The following is a 23,539-nucleotide window of genomic DNA, read 5'->3' as shown; positions in this document are numbered from 1 at the left end:
CACAGCCAAAAACTGTTGTAAATGGAACAACACTATCTGATCAAAAGTATGCGGATATACCTATACAATGCAGAATTGACGATCAGATCATCAGATGCCCCAAGAGGTGGACCCGCTGGTATAAAAGGAGGCGAGGAGTATTTTGCTATCAGTAGAGTTGCAAAACTGCAGACTGGATCTCTCAGGAAAGCTAAGAGACTCGATGTGGACTAGTCATTGTATTTCATCTGAGTAAGAAATCCGTCAGGGATATTACTACCTTTCCAAAGTTGCCCATGTAGACTTGTCAATGACATGAGTGTGAAGTGGAAATGTGAAGGAACAACTATGACTAAACCGATATCAGGCAGACTTCGTGTAATGATGGACAGCAAACATCAAGTGCCGCTAAAAGTGGTTGTAAAAAAATAGCATGAAATCAGCAGAAGGAATCACTCACAAGTCACAAAATGCTACCAGAAGTCCAGCGAGCACAGTGACTCTATATAGTGACCTACAAACAATGAGGTGCAATGGTTGAACAGCTCCTCACAACACACACTTTTCTGTAGTTAATGCTCGGTGACACTTGTGCTGTAAGGAGTTACACCGCTTTACAGTGGATGGCTGGAAACCTGTGATTTGGAGTGATGAATCACACTATACCCTGTAGCAATCCGGTGGAGTACGGGGGAGGTGGTGTTACGGTGGGCAGTGTTTTTCATGACCAGAATCTGGTCCCCTTACTGCATTTAAGAAAATACTAGATGCGGAAGGATACAAACACATTTCACAGTGTTGTCTACAGTGTACAGTAGCAGAATAGATTGGAGATGATAACTGACTGTATCAGCATTAAAATGCACCTTGTCATAAAGCAGCGTCTATGAGGCAATAGTTGGTAGACAACAATATTCCTGAAATGGACTAGCCTGTGCAAAGTCCCAACTCGAACACAATGGGAATACCTTTGGGATCTTTTGCTCCTGATCCCACTGACGTTCTGACATGTCATTGAAAGTGACCCCAGGAGAGTTAAAAGTCATCATAAACGTGATGGACAGACCCCATGCTGACGTCCACCATAACATGTCCAGATACTTTCGATGAGATAATGTATATATACTAACTTCTACTGTGTAACAATGGGCTTAGGAAAACTGTGTCAAATCTACATACGTACTCATGTTTAAATAAACAGCTTTTATAAAAACAAGTAACAGTTGAAAGGCTTGATACAATGGCAGAGCTTGGCATGAGAACACCAATTGGTGATTTTCACATCACACTATCTGACACTGGTCTTTCAATTTTAATACTTTTCTCAGACACTTTTGCGAAACATTTCATCGTCAACATTAAGAAGTGTTATACAAATATACTTATCATTTTGAGATCTTTTGAATGCTGTTAAACAAGTATATGGACTGGAGGAAGAAATCTCTCAGTGGGAACAGTCTGAAGGAACTGGTGAAGGACTGTTCCAGAAAAGCACAACACTGCACAAGAAATTGTTTATATTGTAGCTGTAAGCAATAGGCTTATACGAGGACACTTTCCTGACACAATTCCTGCAACTGAAATGAAGCAGCAATATGGGTTTGCAAGACTTGTTCCTGTCATCATTATTGTAAAATTTGTAACTCGGGACTAGCTTGGCAGTGATGGATGTTGAGTGCAACATAGGCAATGTATCAAATAAAGCAGTTCAAGAAAAGCTTATAGAATATAAACTGGTACTAAATGGCAGTAAGATTCAGTTTTTACTGTTTATAACACACAATTCCACTAAAACTGATATTTTGATTACACAAAATGGGCATATGATTAATGAGTCTGAACAGTTAAAATTTCTAGTTGCTCAGATAGATAGTAAAATGTAAAGGAAAGCCCATGTTCAGGATCTTGTTCAAAAACTGAATGCTGTTATATTTGCTAATACAATGGTATCTTCAATAAGTGAGAGTCCATCATGAAAATTAGTCCACATCGTTTATTTTCATTTGCTTATGACATACAGGATTATATTGTGGAGGAACTCATCCCATTCACAAAGGGTATTCTTGACTCCAAAATGGGCAGTCCAAGCAATATGAGGTGTATGTTGTTCTTGTAGACCCTGGTTCAGGAGTAGGGGAGTTCTGACATCGGTCTCTCACTGTATATTTTGTTTAACATTGTTTGTTGTTAACAATATGAGCTAATTTCCAAGAAATAGTACCTTTCAACAAATTTATACTAGGCAGAAAGTGAATCTCGATCACACCTACTTGACTCTTGTTCAGGAAGGCATGCAATATTTGCTGAAAGCCATTTTCAATACACTACCACTAGAAATGGAAAATCCTGGCAATAATCATCGCACACTTAATTCTAAACTGAAGAATTTCCATATGGCTGACTCTTGTTCTGTTACGGAAAAATTAAGCTAATTCCTGTGTTGTATTGTTGATTACGGTAATATATACTGAGAGTTTGTCATCTGGATACGATTCATCTAAACATTATTTCGCCTACACATTATTGCGTCTCTGTTAATTTCACGTACTGAAATTTTTCCTTGAACATGAAAAGTCATTGTGGATGAGCAGGAAAAATAAACTTGTAATGTTTGGATACAGCATTAGTAGTGTGTTACTTGACATAGTCACACCATTTAAATACCTGGATGTAACATTGCAAAGCAATATTAAATGGAACATGCACATGAGGATCGTGGTAGGGAGGGCAAATGATCGACTTCAGACAAATTTAGGAAAGGGCAGTTCACCTGTCAAGGAGACCACATATAGAATGTTAGTGAAACCTAGTCTTGAGTACAGCTTGAGTGTTTGGGATTCATATCAGGTCATATTAAGGGAAGACAACGAAGCAATTCAGAGGCAGGTTGCTAGATTTGTTACTGGTAAGTCTGAACAACTCTGGTGTTACAGAGATGCTTCAGAAACTCAAATGGGAATCCCTGGGAGAGGGTGATGTTCTTCTCGACGAACTCCACTGAGAAAATTTAGAGCAGCAGCATTTAAAGTTGACTCAAAATGATTCTACTGCGACCAACATGTTTCACGTAAGGGCCATGAAGATAAGATACGAGAAATTAATAGAGCTAATGCAGACACATATTGACAGTTGTCTTCTCCTCACTCTATCTGCGAGTGGAACATGAAAGGAAATAACTGGTAGCGGTACAACGTAACTGCTGCCATGCACTGTATGGCAGCTTACAGAGTATGTACGTAGATGTAGATAGGCTCCTCAACTTGGTCCTACAGGATCAGATGTGCAAAATAGAAAATGAAAATACCGTTGGAGCTTGGTCTTTTTTTTAGTGTGTTTTGGATTTTAAGGTATCTGAAGCAAAAATGCAGCAGCAACATTTTGAATAATGACATTAGCGGCTCGTTCTGGGGGTCAACATTTTTCTAACTGGCTGGACAACAAAGTGTTAAACATGGAACAAGACTGTGCGCCTCCCCACTTTCTATCAATTCCTTAAAATCCCAAGTCTGCTCTCGGCAGCCAGAAACTGCAATCATGTGTGTGTGAACTGCGTTTGTGTGAGTATGTGTGTTTGCATGGGCATGTGTGTGTACGATGTCTAATTCCGATGAAGGCCTTTACGGCCGGAAGCTTACTTGTTGACAGTCTTTTTGTTGTGCCTATCATCTCTGCTATATGGTTAGTAGTAATCTATCCTTTTTGTAATATTGCGATTTTGGTCTGACATTTCCAACAGTTCACAAAGAAAAGGGATGTTGCCTCTTATGTGACTTGCCCTGTATATTGTTACGTATTACTCATGCACTAAAGTGCGCGTCATTTACGTAGGCGGCCGAGTTTAGGTTCATTCTGCGCATCTGACGTCACAAAAAACAGTCGGCCAATGAACAGAGAATGACGTTGCCAGATCTCGACTGCAGTGCAGAGCACGGATGAGTGTCTTCAGTTTTAAAAAATGTTCAGTAATAAATAAATTAATTGAACAAAAGCAATGTCTTGATAGCACACGTTCTTTTCTAGAAAGTTTGGAAAAAGCATTCTTTATACCAACTGCTTCATATTCTATTAATTAATTGAACCAAACAAGCAATAAGCCTGCTCATGCAGGCGATAGCAAGGAAAGGGGTTTGTATTATTCTCACTAACCACTTTTTTGCAATAAAGAACAGCGGTAATTGTTTCTTTCCTATTGTACTTCGACGAAACATGAGTAATTCATAGTCATACCAACAGTGTTTGTCAGTATTTTGCACGCTATATTAAAGTCCTTCGGAATATATATTGAATGACGAGCTGCATTAGCATAATGGTTGTAGTGTTTGGCTGAAAAGCAAAAGGTTCTGAGTTCAAACCTTGTTCTGTGCTTAATATTTTCTTTATTTAAAAACAATATCGAAGTGTCTTACTTCACGAATTTTATTAGTTTGAATGTAATTTCTAGTGGCAACTAAAATCGACCATACGGAAACTATACGCTATGGACTTTTACCTCTGGAAACTCTTCAAAATTTCGTGCAATGGTTTACTACACATAATACTGCACAATAACTGCATTGAACATCGAAACAAAATTAAGTCATTTATGGGAGGAAGGTAACAGTCCAGAAGATGTGTAAAAATCAAATTATTGGGCCAAATAGTTTTTGTGAAATTGAATGATAAAGTGTGTCAAAGCAGTCTAAACACCATGTGTCTGCACATGCGAGCAGTGCAGTGTTGACAAAATCGCGCACAGCTCGGAATGCGGGGCGCACGTCTCTGTAGCAGCGAAAGGGTTAATGCGGCCGTGGTGGGTTTACTTCATAAACTGCGCGCTCCCCCCTAAACGTAAGTTTGCGAACTATACTATACTATGGCGCTGCTTCTCTTGGCGCGTGCGTCGTTAGCAACTGGGAACGCAGCAATCTCCCGCATCTGGGCGGTCATGCGCGAACCGCCAAGATAAAAGAACTGTACTATACACATAGCCAAATAACTGAAATGTTGGGTTACAAAGCACATTTGGTTAGACATAAGGGAAAACTCAAAGACCCTTATACTGACAAGGTAAATAAATGCATAAATAAGTAAGACAGACTGATCAGACAGCATGCACACTCGTGGGTCCTCACCATCTCGCGGCACGGCGTGTCGGGACAGGGCCCGTCGTGGCAAGGTGCCGCACACGGGTGTCCGCAGAGTTGGCGCTGCTTGGTGCAGGGCTGCGTGCACATCTGCGGGCACGGTCCCGCGTGGCAGGCCGTCGCGCACGTGTGCCGCCCGCACGGGAGGTCCTTCCCACACGGCCGGCCACACGACAGCTCCGTCTGGTGGCACGGCACCGCCTTCCGCAGCTGCAATGACGACAGTGGTCACCTCGAGAGCATTGTGACACGTGTAATCAGTAGCAAGACAGGTACTGGCAGAAGAGAAGCTACGAGTACGGAACACAAATCGTGCTCCGTTAGCTCAGTCAGTAGGTGTGTGACAGACGACATTCCACGGTGGAATTACAGTCTGGAACACAATTTCAAACTGACAAGACATTCTAGAAGGGCTCACATTCCAATACAGAGTGAAAGGTTGTTGTAGAAACACCACCGAAGGCTGTGAAAGTGCCATTTCTCTGCAAATATTTTTTTATTATTATTTTTTTAAAATTTTTTTTTTCAGGCATTCTAGAATGCACGCATTACACCTTGGCTAACAACAACAACAACAACAACAACAACAACAACAACAGACTTGACCTCTCAGGTCGTATCGGTGCAACTGATTAACTGTGCACATTCAGGCGTCCTGACAGGTTATTGTTTCCATTTCATGCGTAATATATGCACAACAATAATAAAATTTCAATTGATTAAAGCACCTATACTGGGTCTTAGACAGTATCCCCTGTTTCGTTTGATGTTGAGGTGCCTTTCCAACACAGTTGGAGAGACTCTGCAATGTTTTTTTGAGTTTAGGGGGAATTTCAAGTGGCCTGAGGCACAAATGGGACTTTGGATTGACTAGGGATGCGTGCTAGGGTAGTCCGTGCAGTAGTGCAAAGCCACCGTACCAGGGAGGCACGTGGTTAGCAAGAGACCAGAGTTCAAATCCCAGTTATGGTACAAATTTTCATTTGTCACTTCTATTTGCACAAATACATTAATAATAATAATAATAATAATAATAATGAGTCACAACCATCCATCACAAAAAAATTTGGTGCTAAAGGCTCTTCTCTATAGAACTTTAACACTTTCACACAGGGAAAGCCTCGTCAAAGTACTAGAACATCTACTAATAGTATTCTCAAAGAATGGTTACGGACAGTCAAATTAAACGGGCATTGCATTCAAAACTGAGGACACATGAAAAAGAGGTTGTGACAAACAGAGAAAGAGAAACCAAGATTTGTTTATCAAACATCCCAACATCCAGATAGATCGGTAGACTCCTATGGAAACTAGCATCCAATGTATTTTGCTCCCTTCAACTAAGATAAAGAGTTGTCTCTGTCATGATAAAGACAATCTAGGTCTCTAAAAGCCGAGTGCATATCACATTCCGTGCAAATATGGTACATCTTATGTGGGGAAGATTATCAAAATAGTTGAGAAGAGATGCAAGGAACATCAGCATCACATCCGACTAAAAAAAAAAATCAGCTGACGCTGAGCACTGCTTCGAATATAATTATGAAATGAAATACAATGAGACTAGTATCATGGTGCAAATTCCAATTTTCTCTGACACCATAATTAAGGAGTCTATTTAAATGAAATTAGAAGAAAACCTAATAAGTATAAGATCAATACCCCCTCCAAATTACTCAGGTCAAATTCACAATCAGCTATAAATATCGATGTGAGACCAATAATAGTTCAAAGTCTGGCTGAGTCTGGGCAGGTATAACAGCAAAACTCGCAGCATCTGAAGAAGATAGTAGGATAGGTTATCACAATATTGTGGACAAAATGGAAGCAACTCAACTATTGGACTACTAGAAGCACACCATTAAACAAAGAGCTGACATATGTGGTGTAATATGTCTGTAATTATATAGTAAGAGCACAATACATGGGCAGCTACAACAGTTTACATTAAGATAGGCTTTATTATCCTCTGCATAAAACGAACAATATGAAACAGGACAGAATACTAGTCACTACACTAAGGACGCAGGCAATTAGAAGATTTTTTTCTATTATATGTTGGCCTGTAACATTTCATCTAACATCAAAAAACTGAAACCCTGAAATCAATTACGAAAGCAGGATCATAATGTTGAAAATACTGTGCCAAAAGCAAAATTGAATAATAAATGAGCAACAAATGGAAGACAAGTAAAAGGAAAACCATTTCTTTGAACATTAAATAACTTTAATTCTCTCTTTCTCATTTATTTATTAATGAACTGGGAAGTAATTACGTGAGCCAGACCACTGTGACCTCTGTAGTCTGATTAAAATTACTTGTAATTAACACCTGACACGCTGGAGCTGGTTTCTTCCAATCAATCACAGCACTCAGTGTCATGCCCAAACCATCAGCTGTTGCAAAACTGCTGCAACACTTGGGTCAGTTCACTTCCAATTCCTTGTGTGGCATTCTTTCTTGATGTATCTGTGTCACATGGCTCTGGCACTTTTATTTTGTAATTCAGCAAGCACGATAACCACACCATAAACAACACACTTATAATGATGCTAATGAAATACACACAAGTCTCATATACAGCAATAATTAAACACTATTGGATACTTCCGCACAAGACAGAATTTGGTGTCACATATCAGAGAGATTGGCTTACATTAAATAAGCTTCACACAACATTGGGTAAAACCTAGTTTTTGAAGGCTGCAATTCATTGTTGCGACTGGGTGATCACAGTACAAAATAGAACTCAGTATTGGTTAGCGTATCAACCTGGCAAGTTGATCTTGTCAAATGCCACTTTTTTTTTATTTCTAAATATAAACAAAAGAATTTGATTATCATTTTTATTCAATTACCTGGTTTAAATCTGATTTTTTTATTTCTAATTCTTTGTCATGTCATTTTCATCATCGTATTCACTTTTTTATTCAATGTAATTTTACTACCCATAATTCTTTTTTCAACTGGAATCTGCCTGTGTCGCCTATAATCTGCAACCAAATGTCAGTGAGGATTGTTTTGTGGAGTGACTTGCCTGGTAGCCAGTGGCCGATGTGGCAACACTATAGTGGCAAGTGACAGATAATAACTATCAAGTAATTTTAAATAGACTATAGTGAGGTTTTCCCATCGACACTTTACATGTGGACCATAGTGATGCTACCATAGAATTGCTCTGACATATATAACACACAGGGAGCTGCTGATTGGATAAAGCATTTACATCTATCAAACACTCAGTTGGCACAAGTCTAGTGGTGGCACACGCAGCACTATGTCACTCATTGTCCCTTGCAGATGTCGTGTTTGTTGGCAGAAAATAACATTAATTTGCACATGGTTGACTATTTGACACTTCTGTTATTGTGTAATTGTACTGAATAATAAAAAAGAGAGATAGTACTAACAAATAATTTAACTGAGGCTGTGAAAGGTACTGCCCTATGAACTGCAAAATCTGCACAAAACTCTCCTTCCTTCAATGAAACACGTCCGATGATTTTTCTATTGTTCTAAGCAATGCGGGAAGTCTGCTGGCTGAATTATGTACAAAGATAGTCATGATTCTGCTTGATTCTCTTCTACAGAGTCAAAGTGCCGTCCTTCAAATTTCAATTTCATGTTCAGCAAGAGGAATAAATCACAAGGCAGTAGATCAGCAAAGTAGGGTGGGTGGAGGAAAATGATGGTTGTCACAGTTCTGAAGTTCTGTCGCTACATGCGACGGCTCTAGCAAGAGAACTGGACTGGAAGCTGACCACGGAGAAGCCCTTGCACATTAGCGCACTAGGTACATACAGGGTGTTACAAAAAGGTACGGCCAAACTTTCAGGAAACATTCCTCACACACAAATAAAGAAAAGATGTTATGTGGACATGTGTCCGGAAATGCTTAATTTCCATGTTAGATCTCATTTTAGCTTCGTCAGTATGTACTGTACTTCCTCGATTCACCGCCACGATTTCATACGGGATACTCTACCTGTGCTGCTAGAACATGTGCCTTTACAAGTACGACACAACATGTGGTTCATGCACGATGGAGCTCCTGCACATTTCAGTCGAAGTGTTCGTACGCTTCTCAATAACAGATTCGGTGACCGACGGATTGGTAGAGGCGGACCAATTCCGTGGCCTCCACGCTCTCCTGACCTTAACCCTGACGACTTTCATTTATGGGGGCATTTGAGAGCTCTTGTCTACGCAACCCCGGTACCAAATGTAGAGACTCTTCGTGCTCGTATTGTGGACGGCTGTGATACAATACGCCATTCTCCAGGGCTGCATCAGCGCATCAGGGATTCCGTGCGACGGAGGGTGGATGCACGTACCCTCGCTAACGGAGGACATTTTGAACATTTCCTGTAACAAAAGTGTTTGAAGTCACGCAGGTACGTTCTGTTGCTGTGTGTTTTCATTCCATGATTAATGTCATTTGAAGAGAAGTAATAAAATGGGCTCTAACATGGAAAGTAAGCGTTTCCGGACACCTGTCCACATAACATATTTTCTTTCGTTGTGTGTGAGGAATGTTTCCTGAAAGTTTGGCCGTACCTTTTTGTAACACCCTGTATAGTCTGCGGCCGTGAGCTCGACTCCAGTACACCACCAGCAACGGAGGGTGAAACTTTGAGAATGATAATCATTCGTGCTCGCGAAACACGAGAAAAATCATCAGACAAACATTGGCCGAAGAACCTGAGACAATAGCCAAAAGACAGTTTGTCAACAAGTGGCCACAAAAGCCTTAACAATTTTTGATTCCAAACTTTTACTTGTATGCTGTCAGTGATTCTACACTGTGTGTTGAATGTGTAACACAGTACAATTATGTTTTTATACCTTGTAATAGTGCTAATCTTGACTATAAGCTTTGTTTTGTTTACTAGTTTAAGGTGACAAGACAGATGTGGTGCTGATTAAACTGAATGAAACTGTTCATTAGACAAAGTAAAAATTTTCAATCAAAGACTGATGTGGACTCCACAAAGTGCTACATCATTTTAATTGCTTCCTTTACATTCATCTTCTTCTTCGGACCTTTGCCCCACTTCAACGCGGGGTCGGGCTTGTTACTATGGATTTAGCGAGGTTAGTGTCAGAGGGTGGCCAGATGCCCTTCCTGTCGCCACCCCGCACCCCGTGGGATGGAAGTAGTGTACCCCAACTGTCTGCGTACAGTATAAGCCATGAAAGAGTGCGAATGTTTTCAAGTGTCTGCGAGCTGTGTAACTGAGGCGGTGGGACCAGCCAGGTATTCACTTAGGGGATGTGGAAAACCGCCTAAAAACCACGTCCAGGCTGGCCAGCACACCGGCCCTAACCGTTAATATGTCCGGCAGATTCGATCCCAGGCTGGGGCGTCTACCGAAGTACAAGAAACAGCCCTTTAATGCCCTCGGCTAACCTGGCAGGTCAATTGCTTCCTTTATATTATTTTGTTATTGTCATCCATGTTATTACATCTGTTATTACTGCTATCATTTTCCTTGAATTTTGTTTTGTTTATAAAAACTTCTTTTGGTTAATTCTTCATCTGCATTACTTTGCCTAGGCTGCAAGAAGAATTGATGTTTTAAATGTTTGCATGACGATTACCTAAAAAAAAAAAAATAATAATAAAAAAATAAAAAAATATCATCATATTTTATGATGAAAAATAAATCTGTCACTATTACACAGCCAATATAAATAGATTTTTCAACCCTTATATCAATATTTTCAAATGTTTAAATATTATTAGATAAATCAAAACAATTAAAATCTCATGAACAAAGATTCCACATCAAAAAGGGAATAAAAGGAACAAAAAAGGAGAGTTACAAAAAAAGTTAAATGACATAACAAAGGATTAGAACTGAAAACATTATATTTAAACCAAATAATTGAATAAAAATATTGATTGCAGTCATTTCAACTATGATGTAAAATTGTAAGTAACACTAAATAGGATCTGTACCCACAAACTTCACTGTACCAGACAAATTACTTACTAGGCTACAGTGCTGTTATGAAATGACTGCTGTTTTCAAGGTTGTAGTGGATCACAAGAAATTCTGAAATTACATTTTGTTGATTACTCAAAAATGAGGGCCCTCCACTGCAGGGTGTGATGCCTACGCCCCCATATAAATGATTTCAGGAAGTTGATTCCACACCTGGGGACCTCTCCTCGTAAGGCAACCAAATTTAATATTACTTGGAATAACATTATCAAAATTCACAGAACCATCACGCCATATTGCAAACTGTGATTGAAACAAAGATGAAACGGATGAGTTTTGTTGACGGTACCCAGGTATCCTCTGGCCAAAGCAGGCACCGTCGCATCATTTACATCTCCGTGGTTCCATCATTTCTACCAGTTGTTTCCTGACAAACAAAATGGCGAGTACTGTCAGGACCACAGATTTTTCTTGAAAATTAATGTGAAAAGTGTACTGAGAACATTTATAATAGAGGACTAGTTGTTCCCATAAACAGGAGGAACCAATTCCAACTTATTTTGCAAACACAGTGGTGGTGGTGGTGGTGGTTTCTGTTGCAGTGTTCAGTCCAAAGACTGGTTTGATGCAGCTCTCCGCTCTAGTCTGGCCTGTGCAAACTGCTTCATCTCTGTGTAACTACTGCAACCTACATCAAACTGAATCTCCTTACTGAGTACAAGCCTTGGCCTCCCTCTACAACCTTTACCACCTCCACATTTTACCCCATTACCAATTCACAATTCCTCGATGCCTCAGGGTCTGTCCTATCAACCGATCCATTCTATTAGTCAAGTTGCACCATAAATTGCTTTCTTCTTCCAACTGCATTCAGTACCTCTTCATTAGTTATCTGTTCTACCTATCTAAACTTCAACATTCTTCCGTAGCACCGTGTCGCATAAGCTTCCACTTTTTTCATGTCTGTATTGTTACTGATCCCTGTTTCACTTACGTAAAAGTTTTCAAATAGTTATGGCTACAAAATGAATCTTTTAGCAGAATTTGAAACATAAAAACATTCCCACCAAAATTCAAAAATTAGTTGAATAATCAACTTGCATTAAAAAACAGTCATTATTTTGACTGCACATTGTCTCTTCTAAAATATGACAACTAGCCTATTCCTTTAATATATTAGAGCTATGTGCCATTTTTTCTCAAAAGTATGATATGCGACTTCTATATACACTCCAGTTATATTTTATATGCTTTTATATATATGTTCCTTGCTGCTAGCGTCTCGACATGTACATAGCTGTGATTCAATTACCATAAATTGTCAATCAGTGTTTACAATAATCACACACAATATGTACATTTCTGGACATATCACGGCACTATGCTTCTGTGAAGATGACGTTGACGTATGCTAAACCAATACTAAGTAAGTTTCGGTAATATACTTGTTGCTGTGGTCTTCAGTCCTGAGACTGGTTTGATGCAGCTCTCCATGCTACTCTACCCTGTGCAAGCACCTCTCAGTACCTACTGCAGCCTACATCCCTTTGAATCTGCTTAGTGTATTCATCTCTTTGTCTCCCTCTAATGATTTTTACCCTCCACGCTGCCCTCCAACGCTAAATTTGTGATCCCTTGATACCTCAGAATATGTCCTACCAACCGATCCCTTCTTCTAGTCAAGTTGTGCCACAAACCCCTCTTCTCCCCAATTACATTCAATACCTCCTCATTAGTTATGTGGTCTACCCATCTAATCTTCAGCATTCTTCTGTAGCACCACATTTCGAAAGCTTCTATTCTCTTCTTGTCCAAACTATTTATCGTCCACGTTTCACTTCCATACATGGCTACACCGCATGCAAATACTTTCAGAAACGACTTCCTGAAACTTAAATCTACACTCCTGGAAATGGAAAAAAGAACACATTGACACCGGTGTGTCAGACCCACCATACTTGCTACGGACACTGCGAGAGGGCTGTACAAGCAATGATCACACGCACGGCACAGCGGACACACCAGGAACCGCGGTGTTGGCCGTCGAATGGCGCTAGCTGCGCAGCATTTGTGCACCGCCGCCGTCAGTGTCAGCCAGTTTGCCGTGGCATACGGAGCTCCATCGCAGTCTTTAACACTGGTAGCATGCCGCGACAGCGTGGACGTGAACCGTATGTGCAGTTGACGGACTTTGAGCGAGGGCGTATAGTGGGCATGCGGGAGGCCGGGTGGACGTACAGCCGAATTGCTCAACACGTGGGGCGTGAGGTCTCCACAGTACATCGATGTTGTCGCCAGTGGTCGGCGGTAGGTGCACGTGCCCGTCGACCTGGAACCGGACCGCAGCGACGCACGGATGCACGCCAAGACCGTAGGATCCTACGCAGTGCCGTAGGGGACCGCACCGCCACTTCCCAGCAAATTAGGGACACTGTTGCTCCTGGGGTATCGGCGAGGACCATTCGCAACCGTCTCCATGAAGCTGGGCTACGGTCCCGCACACCGTTAGGCCGTCTTCCGCTCACGCCCCAACATCGTGCAGCCCGCCTCCAGTGGTGTCGCGACAGGCGTGAATGGAGGGACGAATGGAGACGTGTCGTCTTCAGCAATGAGAGTCGCTTCTGCCTTGGTGCCAATGATGGTCGTATGCGTGTTTGGTGCCGTGCAGGTGAGCGCCACAATCAGGACTGCATACGACCGAGGCACACAGGGCTAACACCCGGCATCATGGTGTGGGGAGCGATCTCCTACACTGGCCGTACACCACTGGTGATCGTCGAGGGGACACTGAATAGTGCACGGTACATCCAAACCGTCATTGGACCCATCGCTCTACCACTCCTAGACCGGCAAGGGAACTTGCTGTTCCAACAGGACAATGCACGTCCGCATGTATCCCGTGCCACCCAACGTGCTCTAGAAGGTGTAAGTCAACTACCCTGGCCAGCAAGATCTCCGGATCTGTCCCCCATTGAGCATGTTTGGGACTGGATGAAGCGTCGTCTCACGCGGCCTGCACGTCCGGCACGAACGCTGGTCCAACTGAGGCGCCAGGTGGAAATGGCATGGCAAGCCGTTCCACAGGACTACATCCAGCATCTCTACGATCGTCTCCATGGGAGAATAGCAGCCTGCATTGCTGCGAAAGGTGGATATACACTGTACTAGTGCCGACATTGTGCATGCTCTGTTGCCTGTGTCTATGTGCCTGTGGATCTGTCAGTGTGATCATGTGATGTATCTGACCCCAGGAATGTGTCAATAAAGTTTCCCCTTCCTGGGACAATGAATTCACGGTGTTCTTATTTCAATTTCCAGGAGTGTATACTTGATGTTAACAAATGTCCTACCAACCGATCCCTTCTTCTAGTCAAGTTGTGCCACAAACCCCTCTTCTCCCCAATTACATTCAATACCTCCTCATTAGTTATGTGGTCTACCCATCTAATCTTCAGCATTCTTCTGTAGCACCACATTTCGAAAGCTTCTATTCTCTTCTTGTCCAAACTATTTATCGTCCACGTTTCACTTCCATACATGGCTACACCGCATGCAAATACTTTCAGAAACGACTTCCTGAAACTTAAATCTACACTCCTGGAAATGGAAAAAAGAACACATTGACACCGGTGTGTCAGACCCACCATACTTGCTACGGACACTGCGAGAGGGCTGTACAAGCAATGATCACACGCACGGCACAGCGGACACACCAGGAACCGCGGTGTTGGCCGTCGAATGGCGCTAGCTGCGCAGCATTTGTGCACCGCCGCCGTCAGTGTCAGCCAGTTTGCCGTGGCATACGGAGCTCCATCGCAGTCTTTAACACTGGTAGCATGCCGCGACAGCGTGGACGTGAACCGTATGTGCAGTTGACGGACTTTGAGCGAGGGCGTATAGTGGGCATGCGGGAGGCCGGGTGGACGTACCGCCGAATTGCTCAACACGTGGGGCGTGAGGTCTCCACAGTACATCGATGTTGTCGCCAGTGGTCGGCGGTAGGTGCACGTGCCCGTCGACCTGGAACCGGACCGCAGCGACGCACGGATGCACGCCAAGACCGTAGGATCCTACGCAGTGCCGTAGGGGACCGCACCGCCACTTCCCAGCAAATTAGGGACACTGTTGCTCCTGGGGTATCGGCGAGGACCATTCGCAACCGTCTCCATGAAGCTGGGCTATGGTCCCGCACACCGTTAGGCCGTCTTCCGCTCACGCCCCAACATCGTGCAGCCCGCCTCCAGTGGTGTCGCGACAGGCGTGAATGGAGGGACGAATGGAGACGTGTCGTCTTCAGCAATGAGAGTCGCTTCTGCCTTGGTGCCAATGATGGTCGTATGCGTGTTTGGTGCCGTGCAGGTGAGCGCCACAATCAGGACTGCATACGACCGAGGCACACAGGGCTAACACCCGGCATCATGGTGTGGGGAGCGATCTCCTACACTGGCCGTACACCACTGGTGATCGTCGAGGGGACACTGAATAGTGCACGGTACATCCAAACCGTCATCGGACCCATCGCTCTACCACTCCTAGACCGGCAAGGGAACTTGCTGTTCCAACAGGACAATGCACGTCCGCATGTATCCCGTGCCACCCAACGTGCTCTAGAAGGTGTAAGTCAACTACCCTGGCCAGCAAGATCTCCGGATCTGTCCCCCATTGAGCATGTTTGGGACTGGATGAAGCGTCGTCTCACGAGGCCTGCACGTCCGGCACGAACGCTGGTCCAACTGAGGCGCCAGGTGGAAATGGCATGGCAAGCCGTTCCACAGGACTACATCCAGCATCTCTACGATCGTCTCCATGGGAGAATAGCAGCCTGCATTGCTGCGAAAGGTGGATATACACTGTACTAGTGCCGACATTGTGCATGCTCTGTTGCCTGTGTCTATGTGCCTGTGGATCTGTCAGTGTGATCATGTGATGTATCTGACCCCAGGAATGTGTCAATAAAGTTTCCCCTTCCTGGGACAATGAATTCACGGTGTTCTTATTTCAATTTCCAGGAGTGTATACTTGATGTTAACAAATGTCCTACCAACCGATCCCTTCTTCTAGTCAAGTTGTGCCACAAACTTCTCTTCTCCCCAATCCTATTCAATACCTCCTCATTAGTTACGTGGTCTACCCACCTTATCTTCAGCATTCTTCTGTAGCACCACATTTCGAAAGCTTCTATTCTCTTCTTGTCCCAACTATTTATCGTCCATGTTTCACTTCCATACATGGCTACACTCCATACAAATACTTTCAGAAATGACTTCCTGACACTTAAATCTATACTCGATGTTAACAAATTTCTCTTCTTCAGAAACGCTTTCCTTGCCATTGCCAGTCTACATTTTATATCCTCTCTACTTCGACCATCGTCAGTTATTTTGCTCCCCAAATAGCAAAACCCTGTTACTACTTTAAGTGTCTCATTTCCTAATCTAATTCCCTCAGCATCACCCAACTTAATTCGACTACATTCCATTATCCTCATTTTAGGTTTGTCGATGTTCATCTTTACCCTCCTTTCAAGACACAGTCCATTCTGTTCAGCTGCTCTTCCAAATCCTTTGCTGTCTCTGACAGAATTACAATGTCATCGGCGAACCTCAAAGTTTTTATTTCTTCTCCATGGATTTTAATTTCTACTCCAAACTTTTCTTTTGTTTCCTTTACTGCTTGCTCAATATACAATTGAATAACATCAGGGAGAGGCTACAACCCTGTCTCACTCCCTTCCCAAACACTGTTTCCCTTTCGTGTCCCTCGACTCTTATAACTGCCATCTGCTTTCTGTGCAAATTGTAAATAGCCTTTCGCTCCCTGTATTTAACCCTGCCACCTTCAGAATTTGAAAGAGAGTATTCCAGTCAACATTGTCAGAAGCTTTCTCTACGTCTACAAATGCTAGAAATGTAGGTTTGCCTTTCCTTAATCTCTCCTGAGATAAGTCGTAGGGTCAGTTTTGCCTCACATGTTCCAACATTTCTATGGAATCTAAACTGATCTTCCGCGAGGTCGGCTTCTACCAGTTTTTCCATTCGTCTGTAACGAATTCACGTTAGTATTTTGCAGTCGTGACTTATTAAACTGATAGTTCAGTAATTTTCACATCTGTCAACACCTGCTTTCTTTGGGATTGGAATTATTATATTCTTCTTGAAGTCTGAGGGTATTTCGCTTGTCTCGTACATCTTGCTCACCAAATGGTAGAGTTTTGTCAGGAATGGCTTTCCCACGGCTGTCAGTAGTTCTAATGGAATGCTGTCTACTCCCGGGGCCTTGTTTCGACTCAGGTCTCAACTCAGGTACACATAAATGTATAGCCAAGGTATAAAGATTTATAATGTCCCTAATTTTGTAGGCTTCTGAAGATGACCGATTGATTTGTTGCAATTGGTAAAGTGTAATAAAAATATATTTCTAACTGATGATTGAAAAAATTATGTAAAAGGCTGCACTCTAGAGAAATAACTTCAGAAAGACTTCCTGACACTCGAATTTCTCTTTTCAGTCACAAGTTATTTTGCTGCCCAAATATCAGACCTTGCATATGACTTTTAGTGTTTCCTTGTCCTCAAAGTGGCCTACTTTATTTCAACTACGTTTCATTGCTTTTGTTGATATTCACCTTATTACTGCTCTTTTTAAAACACTATACATTATTCTGTTCAATTAATCTTCCGATAAGGAAAAAGAAAGAAGATTGGAATTTAACGTTCCATCAACATCAAAGCCATTAGATTGATTCAAGGAAGGTGAAGGAAATTGGCCATGCACTGTAAAAGCAATCTAGCTGGCATTTGCATTTAGGAAAATCACGGGAAATATATATCGAAATGGACAAACGAAGGTTTGACTTACTGTCCTCCGCAACATGAGTCAGTGTGCTAAAGACACTGTGCACTTTGGTTTGACTGATTGACCCTCTGAGCCCTTCGCTATCAGATACAACTACTATGTCATCAGCTAACCTCAAAGTTTTTATTTCTTCTCTCTGGACTTTAATTCCTTTTCAGAATTTCTCTTTTGTTTCCTTTAGCACTTGTTCGACCCTGCGAGGGGACACCACCTTACAGTAGGCACCTTCAATGCCGGGCAGGAGAGTTTGCGTATTTTGTTGAAGTCGAGAGCTGTGCCAAGTGGTAGCGTAGCTACAGGTAGGGTTACCCAAGCCTGATTGGTCTCTACTGAGGAACCAGTGTCCACGACATAGGACAGGGAGGGCTCTAGGGACGTAGTGAAACCAGCTTCCCTGCAGGAGTACCGTATTTACTCAAATCTAAGCCGCACTTTTTTTCCGGTTTTTGTAGTCCAAAAACCGCCGCCTGCAGCTTAGAATCGAGTGCAGAGTAAACGGAAGTTCTGAAAAATGTTGGTAGGTGCCGCCACATCTTATGCTGTCAAATATATGTAGCACTACACAGGCATGCTTTGCAGGCACAAAGATATATACTGGTGCCAAAACCTCTGCGTCAGTAAATAAATTAAAAGAAAATGTAGAAGAATGTAAACTTTATCCCATGTATTCTTTCGTGTTTGCTGCTATCTCATTTAAATCCTGTCTGCCCAGCAAACTAGGAAACTAGAGTGAGACAACAGCAAACTCTGAAAATATACGTATCATGTCATGTTTATATTCGTATTATTCTTATGCTGTATATTGATACAGTCAGAAATGAAGCACGGCAACTGACTGGATTTTAAAATGTAAGATGACTAATTTCTGTGCAGAATGTAATGTACTGAAGAGGCGTCTGCAAAACTTTTCAAACGGAGAAAAATTTTCACTAAACTCTCGTTCAGAACATCATCTATCATACGCATGGTTCTTGTTGATCATTACAAAAGAAAGCTGTAGTGTAAGTAACAACAAATAGCAGTCTCTTGCCATTGTTTCGCTAATGAGACAATTCCTCCCTTTTTTTATTGTAAGTGGCGGAAGGGTGCACAAAAGCAAGCCATGCCGCGAGCGACGACAGGTTGTAAACATTCATTATCAAAATGCGACAAACAATGCATGACACAGTACAATAATGCATTTTAAGCTTAGAGTGATGTAAACACCTATAACAAAGAGAACGGCACTTATCAGATAAAAGCAAAACAAGCAATCGATTCAAACCAGACAAAGCACATGAAAAAGGAAGGGTACCCGTATAAATATGGACGGAGCGCCTGACACATAGCAATGGCTACTTGGTAAAGCTTAAATGTTAAGCTTACAACTCGAACCAAACTACTGTAGTTGTATCTTCATCCATTCGACCTAAATTGTGTCTCATATTACACTGGACCAACTTTGTTTCGATTTGGAGGTGCGGCCAACAACTTTTCTCTCCCGTTGATTTTCGAGTCTCAAATTTCAGGTGCGGCTTAGATTCGGGAAAATTTTTTTTCCTTGCTTTCGAGTCTCATTTTTCAGATGCGGCTTAGATTCGAGTAAATATGGTAAACCTAATACAAATCCTGGACCTCCAGGATGTGTGTCAGGCATAGAACTAGTAACCCCATACTGTAAAAAAAAAGGATATTACAGATATTCCACAGAAGCCTCAGATACTGGATGGAAAGCATGTATCACAACTCCGGCACAGGAAATGGATAAAGGATCTGACAGCAGCATCATAGAATGTGAGAACAATACTTCAGCCTGGAAAAATGAAAGAAATAGCCAATGTAATTTTGAAACTTAAATATGATGTTGTGGGGCTACAGAAAATAAGATGGCAAGGAAACGGGCAGATAGATAAACCTGCGCACTCACTAGTACATAGTGAACCAGAAGAAAGAACAGGCCAACTTGGAACAGGGTTTACAATAACTAGGGAAGTTAGGAAAAGCCTATTAAAATTTGAACCCACAAATGAAAGGATGCACAGACTCAGACTAAGAGGGAAATTTAGCAATATTTCAATAATGAATGCACATGAACTAACTAAGGAAAAAGAGGATACAATTAAAGAATAGTTCTCGAAGACTTGGAAAAGTATGCTGTGCAGTAACTAAATATAACCTGATGGTAGTAATAGGATATTTTAATGCAAAAATAGGGAGCAATGAACGTCCATATGGAGATCTGGAAAATATTCACTACATCAAGAAAACAAGAATGTAGACATACTAAACCAATTCAGCAAGGAATAATATGGTTATTACAATTACTTGTTTCCCACACAAAAGGAAGTAAGCAGTCAATGGAGTAGTCAATCAGACTGGCCATCTTTTAATGATTGCGCACCAATCCCTGTCAGCTGTGGATATACGGAGCGGCAGAGGACCAAACCTGTGACACAGACCACATTGTCATAAAATCAGTCTTGAGAGAGAGAAACTGTCACTAACAAATATGGCAACAGTACAGGAGAGGTGATGAAATGGAATACTGTCAAACTGATAATCCCCCCCCCCCACCCAAAAAAAAGCAGAAAGTTGAGCAATGAAGAGACCTCAGTAGGAGCACATGAAAGATGGAGCAGGATTGAAAAAAAAAGCAACTAAAGATGCTGCAGAAGAAATAACAGGCATAAGAAGGAACAGAAGAACCCAGGAATGGTTTGACAAAGATTGCAGGTCAGCAACTGAGGAAAAGAACAGGGCAAGAACAAAAGTACTACATAGAGAAACCAGAAATAATGTGGAACAACACAGGGAATTAAGGAGAAGAGCGAACAGACTGTGCAAGAGACAGAAAAGACAGTGGACTAACAAGAAATTCTGAGGACTAGAAGAGCCAAAGAAACAGAGTCAAATAAGGAAGTTTTATCATGCTGCAGGTAAAATAAAGAACTGATTCCAGCCAAAAATAAAGGCATGTTCCAGTATAGATGGGAAAAGATAAGGGAAGAAGAACACACAGTGGGAAGATGGGCAGAGTATTTCAAAGATACACTAAGCACCAGCCTATAAGATGAAGAGACAGCCGCACAGGAGGGAAGAGTGGAGCTGGAAGTAGACAATGAAACCAATGAGGCAAGAAAGCCAACACTACAAGAGGTCTCCCAGGCTGTGCACAAGTCAAAAAACAATTGAGCCCCTGGGGAAGATGGCACAATCCTCGAGTTAATAAAAACTGGTGGTGAGGCAGTAATAAAGGAACTACCCTCATTAATATCAAATATGTACAAAACAAACTATGTCAGATAATTGGAAAACTGGAATAATAATCCCCATTTATTAGAAAGGGGACAGAATTGCATTTGAAAACTACAGAGGTGTAACACTCCTAAGCACAGCTTATAAGATCTTCACAAGTATATTAAACAAAAGGATACAGAAGACATACTAGGGGAATATCAGTGTGGCTTTTGACCAGACAGAGGAACAACTGGTCAAATATTTGTGATAAGACAAATGATGGAAAAGTTCTACGAATGTGATATAGATCTGCATTTCCTATTCATTGACTTCAATCAAGCCTTCGACAGTGTCAACTAGCAGGAACTATACAGAGCACTGGAAGTAGTTGGTACACGTGCTAAACAAATAAGACTAATCAGAGTGACAATGACAGAGACAAGAGCAAAAGTGAACGTCCTTAGCAGAACAGTGAATGCTTTGACTTTAATAAAGGTGTGAAGCATGGAGATAGTCTCTCCATTGTCCTATTCAATGTAGTCCTGTATAGTGCAGTAAATGAAATCAACAAAAGAGGCACCATATTCATGAAAACTAGCCAGATATGTGCATACGCTGATGACACCGATTGCTCTAGTAGGAAGAAATATCAATACACTCCAAGAAACATATCAGGCAATGGAAAGAAAAGGCTTAAAAATTGGCCTCATAGTAAATGAAAAACAAAACAAAATATATGGTAATGCCAAACTCTGAGGCCAGAAGAACCCATAAAGACATGAACATCAACCGGAAATTTTCAAAGGCGTGTCCTCTTTCAACTACTTGGCTGCCCTAATAACAAATGATAACAGCATTGGAGAGGCTATAAGGGAAAGAATACAAGCAGGAAACAGAGCTTACTTTGCAAATATGTACCTTTTCATAAACAGCCTTGTTACAAGAAAAACAAAACTGCCAATATATAACTCCCTAGACCGCCTGGCTATCACATACTGGTCAGAGGTATGGTTGCTGACAGAACATGACAAAAAGGTGCACTAAGAACCTTTGAGCGGAAAATACTATGCAAAATCTATGGTCCAATAAGGGAGGAAGAAGGCTGGAGAACACACTACAATGTCAAACTACACGTGTTAATAAAAGGTAGGGACATAGTAAAATTTGTGAAATAACAATGAATGTTATGGCTAGGAGATGTGGAGAGAATGGCAGAAGATAAAATTCCAAAGAAAATGATGATCCATTCAGCTAGGCAAAAAGGGAGACCTAGAGGAAGATGGCTTGATGACGCAATAGTGGATCTCAGGCAGTATGGGAGTCTAGTGGTGGAAAAGAGCAGGAAATAACCGAGAAATGTGGAGGAAGATCATTCAAAAATCAGGGTACATAATGAATAACAGGGGGGGGGGGGGGGGGAGACTACATCCTATCTCATTCCCTTCTCTACCATTGCTTCCCTTTCATGTTCTTAGATTCTAACTGCAGTCTGTTTTCTGTACAAGTTGTCGATAACCTTTCACAGAGTATTTTCACCTACTACATTCTGAAAATCAAAGAATGTATTCCAGACAACAGTTCCAGAAACTAAAAATGTAGGTCTGATTTGCTTTAATTTATGTTCTAAGGTAAGTCATTGCGTCAGTATTGCAGTATTGATGGTTGCTATTAGTGTGTCCAACTAGGGGAGTAGCTGAAGTATCCTTGTATATTAATCTTCCAGTGAGTCACAGGGTAAGGAAAGAAAAACGTAGGTTTACGGCATTTATAGACTTAGGGAAAGGTTTTGATAATGTTGACTGCAACATTCTCTTTGAAATTCTGAGGGTAGCAGGGGTAAAATACAGGGAGCAAGAGGCTATTTACAAAAGGGGGGGTCAGGGATTCAGAAATTAACGTACAATAATTTTTTTTTCTCGTCTCTTATTGCACATGGAACATTGAAACTTCACAAAGACACAGTTTGAAGCTTGCACTACAGTGGGTATTATGTTCTCGTGTGCAGCACTAGCAAGAGAAGCCAGAACAACAAATATGGTGTGTATGTTACTGTTGCCAATTTGTGAAGAGCAGTGAAGTGTAGTTCGATATTTGTGGGCCAAGGTGCATAAGCTGGGTGAAATTCACAGGGACGTGCACGGCATGTATGGGGACAACTGTACGATGTATCCATTGGCGTGCATTCTTCCAAGAGGATTGTGTAAAAATTAGTGATCTTCCATGCTCCAGATGGCCGGTAACAGCTGCAACCCTGCAGAATGTTGGAGCCATTGAGACAGAAATTTTGAACGACCAGTGTGTGCAACAGCGAATGTTATCACAGCACTTCAACACTTTATATGGTGCGGTGTATGATACTGCTCATGACATGAAATTTCTTAATGTTACTACTTACTGTGTGCCTAAGAACCTGACAG

At 41.8% G+C, this 23,539-nt stretch overlaps 1 protein-coding gene across 2 annotated transcripts in view; it reads right to left on the bottom strand.

The window, feature by feature from the left end:
• LOC124553803 (transcriptional repressor NF-X1) overlaps positions 1-23,539 on the bottom strand; it is a 285,701-nt gene that overhangs the window by 81,569 nt on the left and 180,593 nt on the right. For both annotated transcript variants that reach the window (XM_047127780.1, XM_047127781.1), the window contains exon 15: positions 5,091-5,312. In XM_047127780.1, the coding sequence (XP_046983736.1) occupies positions 5,091-5,312 (222 nt within the window). The remainder of the gene's footprint in view (positions 1-5,090; positions 5,313-23,539) is intronic.

The sequence above is a fragment of the Schistocerca americana genome, chromosome 11, assembly GCF_021461395.2.
Source record: "Schistocerca americana isolate TAMUIC-IGC-003095 chromosome 11, iqSchAmer2.1, whole genome shotgun sequence".
In the NCBI taxonomy this organism is placed as follows: domain Eukaryota; kingdom Metazoa; phylum Arthropoda; class Insecta; order Orthoptera; family Acrididae; genus Schistocerca; species Schistocerca americana.
Note: the sequence above shows the minus strand (reverse complement) of the source record. Positions and strands in the feature narration are given on the sequence as shown.